The 14,712-nt window shown below is 38.5% G+C and overlaps 1 protein-coding gene across 1 annotated transcript in view; it reads right to left on the reverse strand.

Moving 5' to 3' along the window:
* csmd2 (CUB and Sushi multiple domains 2) overlaps positions 1-14,712 on the reverse strand; it is a 358,175-nt gene that overhangs the window by 184,826 nt on the left and 158,637 nt on the right. Inside the window, exons 8-10 of the mRNA XM_059350192.1 lie at positions 10,505-10,592; positions 9,187-9,311; positions 3,485-3,606 (exon numbers count right to left, since the gene is read on the reverse strand). Coding sequence (XP_059206175.1) covers positions 3,485-3,606; positions 9,187-9,311; positions 10,505-10,592 — 335 coding nt within the window. The remainder of the gene's footprint in view (positions 1-3,484; positions 3,607-9,186; positions 9,312-10,504; positions 10,593-14,712) is intronic.

Below are 14,712 nucleotides of genomic sequence, written 5' to 3' on the forward strand. Positions count from 1 at the left end.
TGTAGTATAACATTTGTCGGGTAAATATGAATGTAGAATTTTTTAACAGTATTGCATGTATGTATTAATTGAGTTTGTTATTGTTTTTCTTGTATGTACTGTTTTTGTTTATGTTGTTTGTATGTCATGTTCTATGTCTTTTTAGGGACCAAAGGAAGACTAGCAGTCGCCAAGGCGTCAGATAATGGGGATCCATTCAATAAACAATAAACATTGACACACTTTAAAGTATGTTACATTTATTAAAATCAATCCATTGTAATATATAAAATAAAAAACCCTCTCTTTGGCCTTTTCATTGTCTCAAGAGAATTAATTTGTTCCTCCTCTCTGCTGTGCTCCAGTGTATGTATCTTGGGTACAGTAAAAAGTACAAACTGTATTCCACTGAGAATTTATTTTTTTACCATTTGCACATCTTTACAAGACACTCTTATTGGCTTTATGCACACAGGAATGTCTCACTGTTTGATTCTCCTCCGAGCCCAGGCAGGGGCTGGGGCCAGCAGCGGTAAAACCTTATGTACCATAGATACGGAGCTTAAATGCTGTCATTTGTTGTGGTGATGTCCTCCTGCTATTACACACAGAGCTCAACGGACGGGAGGAGACACAGTCAGCGGAGAAGAGTTTCACTCGTTCCATTCCTATTGAAGCTTTGTGAATAAAAACACCTGTGTGACAGCTGACAAAGGATCAGATGGGCTCAACACGACTTCACAGCTTCAACAGCTCAATAAAAAATGCCTCGATCGGCTCTGATCCTGGGTCTTTGAATTCGGATCAGGACAGCCCAGTTTATTTGTTTCCTGTGTTTACTGACATACCTTCATGACTCTTCGGTCATCTGATTTATGTAAATGAACAGTTTTGTATGGCCACAGAGTTCTATTGATGTACACTACTGGTCAGAAGTTTTAGAACACACCAACTTTTCCAGAATTTAATTGAAAATGATGCAGTTTAATGTCTCAGTGTACTCTGAAATTAATGCACATTTGCAACATTTAAAATTCTTTATTGAGCATGATAGTGTTTTGAAAATAAAAAAAAGATTCAAAATCACATTTTATGTTGAACTAAAGGACTAAAAAAAGACACAAAATTACCAAAAAAAGACACAAAATGACCAAAAAAAGACACCAAAAGACTTAAAAAAGACACAAAATGACTTAAAAAAGACACAAAATGACAAAAAAAGACACCAAAAGACTTAAAAAAGACACAAAATGACTTACAAAGACTTGAAAAGAATTCAAAAATGGACAAAATAGCCCAAGACTCCATAGAGTTAAGTTGTTAACCCATTTCTTGTTCCCTGAAAAAGGCCTACTTGTATAATTCTGAAATGTACATTATTTTCCAGTTTTGGTTAAGCTTACCTTTTTTTATTTACCTCTGGCAGTTCACCACTTACCTTTGTACCCTTTCAAGCTGTTCATTTGACTTGAACTGCTTGAATTTCAATAAAAAATGGAAAAATTGGGGTGTTCTAAAACGTTTGACCGGTAGTGTATTGTATATGTGAGTGTGTGTGTATATTTTACCTCTCTGGTAATTATGAACTCTCTCCCACTAATCAAATATCTGATTGCCTGCCAGACGGTCCACATGACCCCTACTCCTGCTCATCAAATCAGCAGGTTGCAGATGCCTTTGTGGCCTATTTAGCCAGACTTAGAATGACTTTAAGAGCATCAGCAGATGTAGCAGGGGATTCGAGGTTGTCCACAAGGTGAGTATATGCATCATAAAGGTGACACAAAAGTTTCAAAAGATTTATTGGATTTTAACAGTGAGAGGGAAAAAAAACCAGACCTATTTATTTCATCTCATTTCTATGCTGCAGGTGGGAGCGTGGGAGAGAAGGTGGAACAAGGTAAGAAAATCAATAAGAGTGCCCTCGCTGAAGGAAGCAAGGGCCGACTCTAACAAAGACAGACAGACAAATAAGGTTTGATTATGATAGTGCAAAATGTGGATAAATACAGACAAGAAAGAAGGGTAATGTGGGAGACTAAATATAAATAAATAAAAAGCAAAACAAGGACTGTCTTTGTCTCCTATTTTAAATTGGCTGCCACTGATTTCCGCCAAATTCTTAATATTTTCAGAGGACTGGGAGAGTCAGGCCTAATGAAAAAGCTTATATAAATGCAAATTGCATTCTGTCCTATGTTAAACCCAGTGCCTAATGAAAATTGCCAAGGTGGAGAGAAGAGATGGATGGTGTGTAGGCAAAATAGGTCAGATCACTAGATAAATAGAGTTTCATACCACAAACTCATCCCACAGCTGGCAGCCAACAGGTGAGGCACAGAAGGGGACGGGGATAAACAGAAAGGAAAGAGCAGCAACCATATATATACTTTAGATTGCTTCATCTCTGACGTCATGTCTGACATTTTGGCTGTTTGAGAACAGAGACCCCAGTGTCACCGTCACTGACACTGACGGATAAACACTTAAAAGATTGCCAGCTGCATTCAGCACCTCCAGGACAATATAAAAGAAGCAAAACTTGACAAGAACCCACATTAGTCATGATGTCACGAGGCTACATTCAGGTCTAGAAGAGCTGTGTCACGTCCTACCTTCCTCCCTTTTGCAGTTCCGCCTCACTCTCCTGCCTGACCTAACGTCTCCTCTGGCTGGGCCTATGAGCACAGGCAGGAATAGAAGCCCATTATGTCTCTAAACAGAAAGAACAGCCTCGCTCCATCTTCATCTGGACCAGACAACAGAGCGAGAGACAGCCCAAAGTACCGTTGTCTGTTTCAGCAAGCTGCCCGCCAAGTATACCCAGGGGTGTCTATGTGTGTGTGTGTGTGTGTGTGTGTGTGTGTGGGTTGTGTGTGACTGGCCTCTCTGCATTGCCTCTCACCTCACATAGCCTCTCCTTAACTCGGCATCATGCAACAAGAGAAAGGATTTGTAAAACCATTTTGTTTTGAGTTCAGAGAAGGATATTTGGCAGGAAAGCAGCTGGGTGGCCTTGAACACAACTCCAAAGTCAACGGTCTGAACAGAGTGGCTATGACACTTTCATGATATCCTCTGAGCATTTTCTCAAAACCTTTCCATTACTCTTCCATCACTTTTTTACTCTTTCCTCCTCTCCCTCACCACAGGTGGTTCTAACAACTCTCTTTGTCTTGTGTTGGCTCAGGTCCAGTGTTCTTTCCCCCCCTTTCATTTTCCTTATGTGTCATTTTTTCTTCTATTAAAGAGCTTCTGTAACATGTTGTGTTCGACAGCCCCCGAAATGTCCTGTAGCAATAATCAAAAGTATAAATGGAGTCATGTGTGTTTGGAAAGAGCTTTCCACTTTCTAACAGGTGCAAACACACCAGTCAGCTGCTTTTCGGTTTGCTGGCAGCCAAACACACCACTTAACACACCGCTGGAAGCAGCGATTACAGTAGCAAAGCTAAATAACTACTGCACTGTTAAAGCTTAAAGGCCGTGTTTAATGATTTTTTACCTTGGATGCGTCTGTGGCTGTGATGAGCCACGTGCAGTTAGCGTTGTTGTCGTACTGGACCGGGTAGTTTGGAGATGTGATGACACCACTGGGTCCTCTCAGCTGACCTCCACACATCGGTGCTGCAGGGGTAGACACACAGAAAGAGGAAAATGTTCTCAATTATAAAACACAAAACATGTAGCATCTGCATCAGTGTATAAAAAAAATGGATGTTGCCAAAGTGCCATCAACTATTGATTTGTGGAATACTGTTTTAAACAGTAGAGGGACGTCTGGAATGCCCTGCTTAGCCTGCTGCCCCCGCGACCCGGCCCCGGATAAGCGGAAGAAAATGGATGGATGGATGGATGTTTTAAACATTTTGGCCATCACCATGTAGTAGGCAAGCACAGTGGCTTCTTTTAAATCTCTTGAACATCTACTAAACTCCTGGATTACATGTTGACTGCTAGTCATCCACCTGAGCCTTCACCTGTAAAAGTTTGTTTTTGTATAATGCATTTTTTGTTTTCTGTATTCCTTTTTCAGGACAATCCCTGTAGTGGGGTTTAAACCTCTCCACTCAAATCTAATGAGAACATCCAAATACGTCTGTATAGGTATTCTAAATGCATTTAACACAAACATCAAATTATAAACCAAAGAGCCATAAAAACAAATCCACTGCTGTGCATCCTCTAAACACTTGACTTGCCAATTAAGCGTGGCAGAGATAAAAAAAATAAAAATAAAAAAAAGAGAGAGACTAATGACAGATTCAGTCAAACCTATAAATCACACAGTAAGCTCACATGTCTAAAATATACTGGGGAGTTGTTTTGAAAACATTTTCAGGCTAATTTATTAGAACAATAAAACAAAGAAAATGATATCAGACTGCTTTTATGATCCTCTGCCATTGTTGAAGTGTTTCAAAATAAATGTTGGCAGCCAAAAATGTAGTTGGGTACTGCCCAAGTTTGGCTTATGTATGGGAGAAAACACAAATCAAGTATCACACTTTAAATTTCTCATTGAAAAAAGTAGGTGAGCAGTGAGAAAACCAGGCTTTAAAGGACAGTGTGACTTTTTTATCGAGGCCCCGGGGTGTCTGCATGACAGAACTGTTAAACACTCCTTCAAATTAAAGTAGAATTCCTAATGACTACTTTAAGGGAAGTGAGTGTGTACATGTGTACATATGAGGGCTTTAACCTGAAAGTATTTGAAAGGGCCTGAACCAGCTCCCCAAATTTTAATGAGTTACGTCTCAGAGAGGTCCTTCGGGTGTTGGAGCCCCACTCAGTGGCTCCACGCTCCTCCTCCCTCTCACCAAATCACCCCTATTAAAATGTAAAAAGAACTTTGGCGAAGTTAAGGGGAGAATAAAGTAATTAATTTGAGTTGTGCTGACAGTGAGGGTGACCTTAATGAAAATAATACAGCAGAGAGGATGTCCACTGAAGCCATCATATCCACTCCTATTTCATTTTAATCTTGGGGATCATTGTGTCTGATACACCCCGCCCCATGTGTTCGCTGGCAGATAAAAAAAAGTACAACAAGCCGCCGAACATTCAAAGTTCATGACGAAAAAGAATGGCAGCAGCTCGGTGTGACCAGAGAGAAAATATGAACGTAAAGAGAACCGTGAATTTCATGTCAGGAGAATGAATTTTCAGCCAGAGTTGAAGGTTTTTTTTTTTTTCTCTGTGCTAATGATAGTGCTGTACAATTTAACGATGACTAATGCTAATTTAGGATACAGAGATCCAATTATTCCTGGATGATGTTTAATCTTCATTGAAGCAGAACAAAAGCGCAGTAGCAAAGGTTAAATGAGGATGATGGAATGAGATATTCTTAAAGGGCAATTTCACTGACATTATTGTGGATGTTATGTCAATCTTGAATGTTTCTTTACACAAAACAGAAAACCGTTTGAATGTGATCTTGTGGCTTGTGCTCAAAAAGGCTCAATCGCTTTTTTGTGTTATTTTTTTACTTCAAAGAACGGGAGAAGACAAACGCGTCAGTTCAAGGCCTTCATCGCCGTGTTTGGTGTCAAAACACACCTTTTTTTAATCTGAAGTGCAGGTGACTGACGATATCTTAGATAAGACAAAGCACTATCAATCCTCCCACCCATGTAATCCTTCTGAGATTCCTCCCCCTCTTCTCAGTGCTGTAATTTAATTTTGGTACAATTGGATCAGTCCAAGACAAAAGAAATACGGGGAGTACCGAGGGAAAGCTGGATGTTTGAGAACACATTAAAGGAAGTGAAGTAACAACGATGCCCTATAGGTAAAATTAAAAAAGGCGGCGGGTGATTACATTAGACAAGATTAAAGTGTTGGTAAACCCTAATGGGGAACCTGGTACAGAATGGCTGACATAGATCTCCTGGGGTAAATATTTGTATGTATATGTGCATTGAAGTCCCATATAGCTTAGTACAGGTCCAACAATATAGACCAGGGGTGTCAAACTCAAATACACAATGGGCCAAAATGTAAAACTTGAATAAAATCGCGGGCCAACATTGAACAAATAATCCTTTTAATATATACCAAACATGTTTTGCTTTAACATTAAATATGGAACCAGCAACGCTTATAAACATACAATATATAACTAAATAGTGCAGACATGCAAAATCAAATTTCAAATAAAAAACACATCAATGTCATTAATTTATTAAATAAAAATCGTATGCCTCTTTTCTATTTGCATCCTTCTGATTTAAATATCAAAATAAACTTTTTCAACAGGTTAATAAATTCTGCCTTTCTTTTCTCCATTTTTGGGAAGGGGTAGCTGGGAGACAGCTCTAGCTTGAGGTTGCTATGACGACTGTCACCGAGGAGCGTTTCTGGGTCCTGTCCTGATTGACGCGCCAAAACAACAGCAGGGCATTGTGGGATTTGTAGTATTAGCGGTAAATGCGCCATATAATACCGGCGGGTCAGCTTTTATAGTACAATAATTATATAATAATTTGGTATTGCCTTGCCCCAAATAAAATAACACTGCGGGCCAAATTTGGCCCGTGGGCCAGAGTTTGACACCCCTGATATAGCCCCTTACTTAAAAAACATTCGTACTAGTTGTTCTGGTAATTTACTTTGATGCTGTTCTGATCAACATTTCAATCCCAGAATTGTTGCGGAAATGTTTCGTTTAATTGCTTCAATTGTTTGGAATAATCACTCAGCATTTTGCAATCATGAGGCCTTTTAGGGGTAATGACAAAGCAATTTTGTGCTGTTGGATCAATTGACCGAGCCAAAAGTCTAAAAGCCCCCTCTGAGGGAAACATGGCATCCAGTCGGTGCTGCTGCCTGTTCGATAGTGTGAGATATTCTCTGGGCTGCAGAACTTTTCCTGTTGGGATGCTCGATAATGTGTATATAAAAAAAAAATGACACTGAAAGTTAGCCAGGATATAGAGTGTTGCTGTTACAGGTCCCCCAGCCACATATTTTCTTTTCTTTTCAATGAGCCTAGCATGAAACAATCTAAGTAGAACAAGAAACAGAGAAGTTGACCAAGGTTTGGTCTTTCTCAACTGTTATTGGAGCACAGTGCAAAAAGGTTTGGGACTTAAGATCAGTCGCATAAACAGAGTTGTTACATTAACATTTTTTCATAAACATATCGATTCTGAGATTTTTTGGGGACCTGTACTCTTTAATAATACATTGCTTGGGCTGGTGAACTTTTTAAAAATACCATGACTCACTTTTTTCCAACCTGAGGTACAGAAGTTATTATAAATAAGAAGCCTTAAAAAGATAATTTCTCTCTTTTTGCTGCCTGAGTGAGTCAGATTAATACTCAGAACTTGAATTGAAACTAAAAACAATACCTTTAAACATTTTAATATGCATTTTGTAGTCTACTAAAATGAAATATGAATGTGTGGGCCAGTATGCTGAATAGGTCTTATTAATATGAATTTTTGAGATGAGGATTTTTTACTTTTAAACTCTAAGAGAACATTACCACCAAATCAAAGTTAAATATTTATAAGTCCTGCTTCAATGAATACGCTTCACAAGTCAGATCCCCATCAATTAAACCAATTATGCACACAAAAAAGTCAAAAATCAAATCTACTCTGATTAATTCAGTTCACTGAGGCTGAAAAGTGAATGAGCATCAGGAATACGGTGCAGGGAGCCTGACCGCTCTGCCTGCCTGTCACAAAACGGTCAGAAGTGAGAAAGACATGAATGATGGGCAGCACTACGCCAGCATGGCTAAACAGCAGGAAGCAAAAGGATGCTGGCCAAAGGTCAAAGTCAGGCCAGGCACAACAAATGGTGAATACTTCATCAAAAAAAGAGGAGAAAATGGACAGAACAGCTACACTAAATGACAGCACTCACAAGCATCAACATCAGAGTATGGCAATTTAAATGGAGGTCACATTTAAACTACTGCCCTAACACATACGTATAGATGGACAATAACATGCATCCTTTGCACAGTCTAGTGTGTAAACAAAAGAGTGTTTTTAGTTGGAGGCTACGGCCCCGTTTACACGAGGACGCTCGCGGGTAAAAACGACAAAATATTTTATGGGAAGTGCCTTTCGTTTAGACGGTGACGGCGTTTTGGGGGCTTAAAGACGCAAAAATCTGAAACCACCCTCCAAAGTGTAAAAGTGTAATCCTCTCCTCCGTAGCGTGTCGTCTACACTGACAAGACACAAAACTCTGATCTGATCTGCTCACGTCACGTATGTGTTTACGTCACATACATGCTCCAGGACAGGAAATAAAGAAACGTGGGATTATTTCCATGGTGGGACCTTCAAGCTGCTCTGGCAGCTCTAATAAACTTACAGGAGTCTTTCCACCAAATGTCCAGGATATGTACAGATAGTATTAGTGAACAGAGAAGGATCTGGAATTACCTCCATCACATTCTGGATGCAGCGATTGGTGGGAGGAGCCAGACGGCTGTGAACGAGACCTGGGAGATCTAGTGATGGTGGAGAACTTTGTGGAAGGAGTAGCTGATGAAAATGTGTGGCGTGAAAACTTCTGCATGCCCAAAGATGCTCTTATGGCTTTAAGTGATGCCGCCTGGCTGCATACAATCACATTTCACACACTTTTGCGTCACCGTATGCAGCAGATTTCCTCCCGAAAACGCTCGTCTAAACGAGGAATAAAAAGTGAAGACAAGACGCCACTTTTGCGTCTTCTATTCAGACCGTCATCATGTAAACGGAGCCTAAGGCAGCTATGCTGCAAAAAGGACAGATTCAAGAATATGTTTTTACCTACTGCAATTGCACTTTATAATGAATCCCCTTTTTGTAATATTTATTTAAATTTTAGCTTCGCTGCTTCTACTTTATTTACCAAACTGTATTTTTGCACATGTTTTTTGCACATGTATATTTGCACACCTGTTTATGTATTTACACACCTATATATTTGCACACTTGCTGTAACTGTTATCTATGAGTAACAGCTACTAATAAACATGGACCATCCATTCCACTTCCTCTATACTAGGCTATGTATTGTGGGCTCATGTTCTGTATAGGTGGAATATGTATGTATACATGTGTTGTGTTGTGTTGTGTTGTGTTTTGTTGTGTTGTGTTGTGTTGTGTGTATGTTGGCTGCTGGAACACCTACATTTCTCTGCTGGGATGAATAAAGTATTTCTTAATAACTTAATAACTTAATAACCCTTACCTCTGCAGATGGGCCGGTCGTCGCTCCAGCCTACGTAGCTGTCTGTCACCCTGAGACAGCTGATGCTCTTTGAGCCCTGCAGTTCATAACCTTCGTCGCAGGAGAAATGCACCGTGGCTCCTCGCCTGCAGGTAGATCACATGGAGAGAAAACACATCAGCATCACAAGCCTTTTCTGTAAAGAACACTTCTTAGCAGTGGGAGTGCAGATGGGGTGAGAGTACTGAGAAAAAATGTTCACTGCTGTAAAAAAAAAAATAAAACATATTTTCTCAGACTTCCCAGGTGTGATTTCCAAAAGTGGTGCATTGTGGGAGGCGGATGTTGGCCATTTGTCTGTGTTACAGTTGACCACTGATAGAGACAATAGCTCTGACAGGAATGAAACTCCATAATCCCACCGGCAATATCACCGTCCCACAGAGGCAGCCTATTAGTGTGCAGCGGCTCAAATGGTGGGGTATTTGTTTTAGTGTACACATTTCTCTATCAGGTTTGGTTGCAGTGGCTTTATGGGGCATGACATTGGGTAATGTGCTGTATGCTAGAGCACATTTCAAGATGCAGTCCCTGATTTGTAATAGCAGCGAGTAGTTTCCTCCCAGCTCACTGCTGATTAAATCTCAACTGTGAACAAAGTTAAGAGAATCGACGGTGAACTGGGAGATTATTTTGGCATAAATTTGCGACAATACTGTGGCATTTCTAAAGCTGACTAAGGAGGGTTGTCCTATTATTACAACAGTGAAATTAGAAAGCTAAATTTGAAAAAGAAAAAAATACTTCAAAGAGACATTTGAAGTGGAACTAATTAAGACTCTGTTATTATTCAATTTAAACACAAGACAATTGAACTGACAACTAAATTTTACCTTAAACGTAGAACAAAATCTGAACAGCAAACTGTCACGGAGCACTCTCGTCGTGCTTACACGAGTTAATTAGGCCTCGGCAATTAAATTAGAAAACTGAAAGTTACTTATTTGAAGAATTGTGACAAAAGTCACATCAAAAAATGAAAAATTAGGCTCATGAATGTAATATCTACAAAGACGTAGAGACAGAAATTACCTTGACATTTTCATTACAAGCCAAATGTGATTATACCGTAAAGTTCAAACTAATATAATTATATAACTCATGTCGCCCAACAGTCATCAGTTGTCTTGAAGAAAAGTGAAGTCTGAGAATTTTAATTGATTACCATCTTTTTTAACCAAAAATGTCCATCATTCGCAGTGTGTCCATCAGGCTGTTCTTGCTCAGGAATGAACTATTTAATTAATTACTCCTGAAATAATTCTTTGCTCGCTAATACCTGAAATCAGAGCCTTTTCTTTTCCCTCTGTCCGGGATCCCTGGGTCGGGACACATGTTGTGTCCTTGCGCTACGCCCATCTGAGACACTAATGGAAGAAAAAGAGAGAAAAAGAATGAGGAAGTGCAGAAAGAAAGTCTAAATAAAAACTATTTACTGTGTTGGTTATTGTTTATTTCCATACATATGAACATAAAGGTTTCTCAAGCTGGTTGTAGTTCAATTACCTGGCCAGTGTAAAAAAAAAAAATAGTTCATGCTGACAGATTTTACAAAGAGGAAATATTGGACTTCCATTTGACAGGTGTTGCGCAAGTTTGGCAATGCATTAATGCAAAGATCATTACAGGCACGTTTTAAATAACAAGATAAAAACCTGATAAAGTATATTAACCTCCTGTGACCCTGCGTCCTCATATGTGGACATTTCATTTTAGGTTTTATGGACCTTATATTTAATTCTGCTTAACTGTAACATGTTGTCCTCAGTAGTACACACTCTAGACAAAAGCACAATACATCAATCAGTGTAAAAACCAGATGGCAGCACCTTGCTAAAGTCAATCAACAGCTTATCCCTAGACAAAAGTGGACCAGGTACAAAATCTTATCACATTTTATGGTTAAAACTTCTTTATTTGTGCTTAATAATGTTTGCAGCTTGATATTCTGTGCAAGTTTGACTATTTTTAGCAATAGCAACAAGCTACGACTCTGCTAATCAGGAAGTAATCATTTGAGAACGAATAGACTTTAAATATCGTTCTTCCAAAGAGAGGGAGTAAATGTAAGGAAATAAAAGTTTTATACACTGGTGAATTAATTGTGTTATACAGTAAAATTAACCGATTTGTTTTTTTTCAAAAACTACTTCCTGTTCAAAGACAATGCTTAGTTTTTGTACTTAACATGTCCTACAAATCCAAAATATCAAATATCTAGGAGAAACAAACAATACATACCAAACAAAAGCTTGGGTCTCAGGAGGTTAAGGCTTATTGATATTGTTTATTTGTTTATTCTCTGCCCTCTGGTGGTTACTTGATCATTACAGAACAAAGGTAAAGATAAAAAGGTTGATGAGTGTAATTTAAGCTGCTGTAGCTTTTTTTTCTTTGCTTTTTTTTCGTGCTGCACTAGCTTTGCATACATCTATTCTTTGGGTATACACCTTGACAGTTTCCCTGCTTAACATTTATTACCAAGTACATCTTATTCCAGAGCACATTCCTGGTGGTGCTCTGTTCAATCATGTCACTGGGTGCGAAACTGTGGAAGGCAAAAGTGCCGGAGGGGGTCAAACAAACTTGGCCGAGCAGGAGAGCCCATCTGACGGACTGGAAGGGGTCAAAGGTGAACGGGGCCAAAGCAATGTGACACCTGCTCATTGGCCGGGGTCCCAGCGTGAGGCGAGACAGCAATGAATTTAAAACAAGGCTCGCTGGTGTCAACCCGAGGCAATGAATAAAGTGGCAGAAAATAAGGGATGATAGACTTACTGTTGGGTAAACAGAGGAGCAGCAGCATGCTGACTAACTCAGGCTGCATTTCATCGTGTTCACACAAAATACCTTAAGATTCGATTTTGAGAAAATTAAACACAGCAAAATAAATCAATATTTGATTATAGTAGCAAACAGTAAGGCTGTGATGAAAACTGAAGACAGCGTACACCATCTAGTCATCTTGTTTGCAACTTTGAGCATTGAGCAACAAATGAGCAGCCAAACTTTTGGTAAACTTTGGAGATACGTTGCTTTTTCACCACAGTAAGAAAACATTCATAGCATCACAGGCCTAGCTGATAGAGATGTGGAGATAGAGAGCCAGTCTAGCAATTCAGTTGTTGGCAGAATGGTCAGGAATAATAATTTTCAAGTATTGTCATTTGAGACAGTTTAATTTATCTGAGTATTGTTTTAAAAAAATGTTTTGAACCAAAATTATATAAGGAAATGCATATTGAATATTAAGTTAACTGGTTCTTATTTCTATCTTATTACTTAGACGGGGCAGATGCATGTATATGTATTTTTTTTTTTTTTTACCCTTTTATTTGTCTTTTGTATCTCTAACTCTGTTTTGGATTGAGTTGTTATTACTATTTTATTCTATTTTATTCTATTGTTTTTACTGTTTTTAGTATTTTATTATTTTTATTGTTTTTATTTATACCCAGTTGTGTATGATTTATTCTATTTTAATAACTGTACAGCACTTTGGTCAACTGAGGTTGTTTTTAAATGTGCTCTATAAATAAACTTTGACTTGACTTGACTTGACTAGGGCTTTATATACTGTATGTGTGTAAATGTTTATATGTTTATGTACATCTGTTTAATGGTGTCTATGTGAGTATGTGTATGAATATGTATATGCATCTAGCCTACGCTGTTGTAGTTTATGTTGTTTATTTTTTTTCGGTTCCAAAAAAGAGGAATTAATAAAATGAAAAAATGAAAAAAATGTGACGAATAAATTCTAATTTGACATTTTTGCTTGTTACAGGTGGAAACTAGAATGTATTTAAACAGATTGATCATTTGTTGGGGTCCAAATGGTACCTTAAGATTCTTTTAGTTTAAATTAATTTTATAGTTCAGTCATGAACTTTTTTACTTTCACTTGGAAAAAGTATTTTCCATAATGTGCCTCTTTCCATTAGTGGTCACAGGCAATCAAGTAATGTAAAATAAAATAAAATAAAATACTGGAAAATTTAAAGTGGCAGAAGGTAAAGTGAAAATAAAAAAAAACTATTAAAGCTATGCAAATGAAAGGAAAGAAGAGAAAAAGAGACGTACAGATGAAAAGGAAAAGATAAAGTCGGAGGTAGAAGTGGATAAAATGAATTGTAAATGGCCTTGAGGCAGGATTACCATTAATGCACCTCTTTTTTGTTCGACAGGTTGTTCTTAAACCCTTCGACATCCCTCTGTGTCACTCCAGTCAGGTGACTCCGCCTGGCTGTCAACTTGTTAATGTTACAGATGTTCAAATAAAGCTGAACGGGATAATGAACAGTGAGCTCAGACAGAGGGCGAGACAGAACAAGGGCGAGGAAGACTGCCACGACAAAAAGAGCAACCAATGCAATTACTGCTGTCCATTTGCTATTAGAACTGCTCCTCCAGCACAGACTGAGCGTCCTTTGTGTCTGTGTTTCTTACAACAGTCAGCATTCAGCCAGTTCTCTGGCCAAGAGTAAAGAAGAAAAAACTTTTAAATGACTTTGAAGAAAAGTTGAGAGTGGTGAAAAGGACCATCTGGCTTCTTCTCCACCAGGCAGACAGAGAAGAGACAACAGTGATGCAACTCACAGTTATATTCCCTGTGTCTGGTTCTTCTTTTATTGTGTAGAGTTCACTTCCTACTGCAGCTCAACTTGCTGCTTATCCTGCTGCAAAATACTAAAGCCCTAAACAGCCCTGCAGACTCATAGCATGGCTGCCACTAGTGTCAGTCTGCGCTGCTGTGGAAGAAAAACTGTCAAACTGAACTGTGGCAAGTGGCGATCTGATGCCAGAGCCAGGGTGAAGTCCCGCAGAAACACAAGTGAGAGCATCTTAAGCTTTTGTACTGAGATGTATTTCCAAATGAAAACCATACCACTGGTAGAGAAACCACATCAGTAAAGTCTTTCCAGTGCCTGGTTTTAACCCATAGGAACCCACGGTGACACGGGTGTAACAAACACTTTAAATCTTCTAGAATCTCCCATATTCAGCTTTATGCTTCACATTAACTCATTAGATCCCTAAGCAACACATACTCATCACCCTGGTGTGGTGGTCATGTGACTGTGACAAGAAGTGACTTCTCCAAAATGTGACTTGAAACAGAAATGCGAAAAAGTATCTAATTTCAAAAAGCTTATTTTTTGTTACGAGGCTAAGTTTAAACCCATTTAACAATTCTAATCCGTTAATAGGGTGTTCTTTATTGCATTTAAAGTCACAACTTTGATATATGTTATGGAGATGCAAAAAAAAAAGGCAAATGCTTATTTGTTTTTATTTATTATTGATTTATTATTAACTTACTTAAAAACAAATCTGAAAAATAATTTGTTGTTAAACGGCACTATTAATGTCACAATTTTGATAAATGTTGTGGAGATCCAAAGAAAAAGGCAAATTTGTGTAACATTTTCTGTAAGCAGAAAATGTGCCCAATGTAATGTTTATGTCACATCACAGATCTTTCAC

The sequence above is a fragment of the Centropristis striata genome, chromosome 14 (assembly GCF_030273125.1).
Source record: "Centropristis striata isolate RG_2023a ecotype Rhode Island chromosome 14, C.striata_1.0, whole genome shotgun sequence".
Lineage (NCBI taxonomy): Eukaryota > Metazoa > Chordata > Actinopteri > Perciformes > Serranidae > Centropristis > Centropristis striata.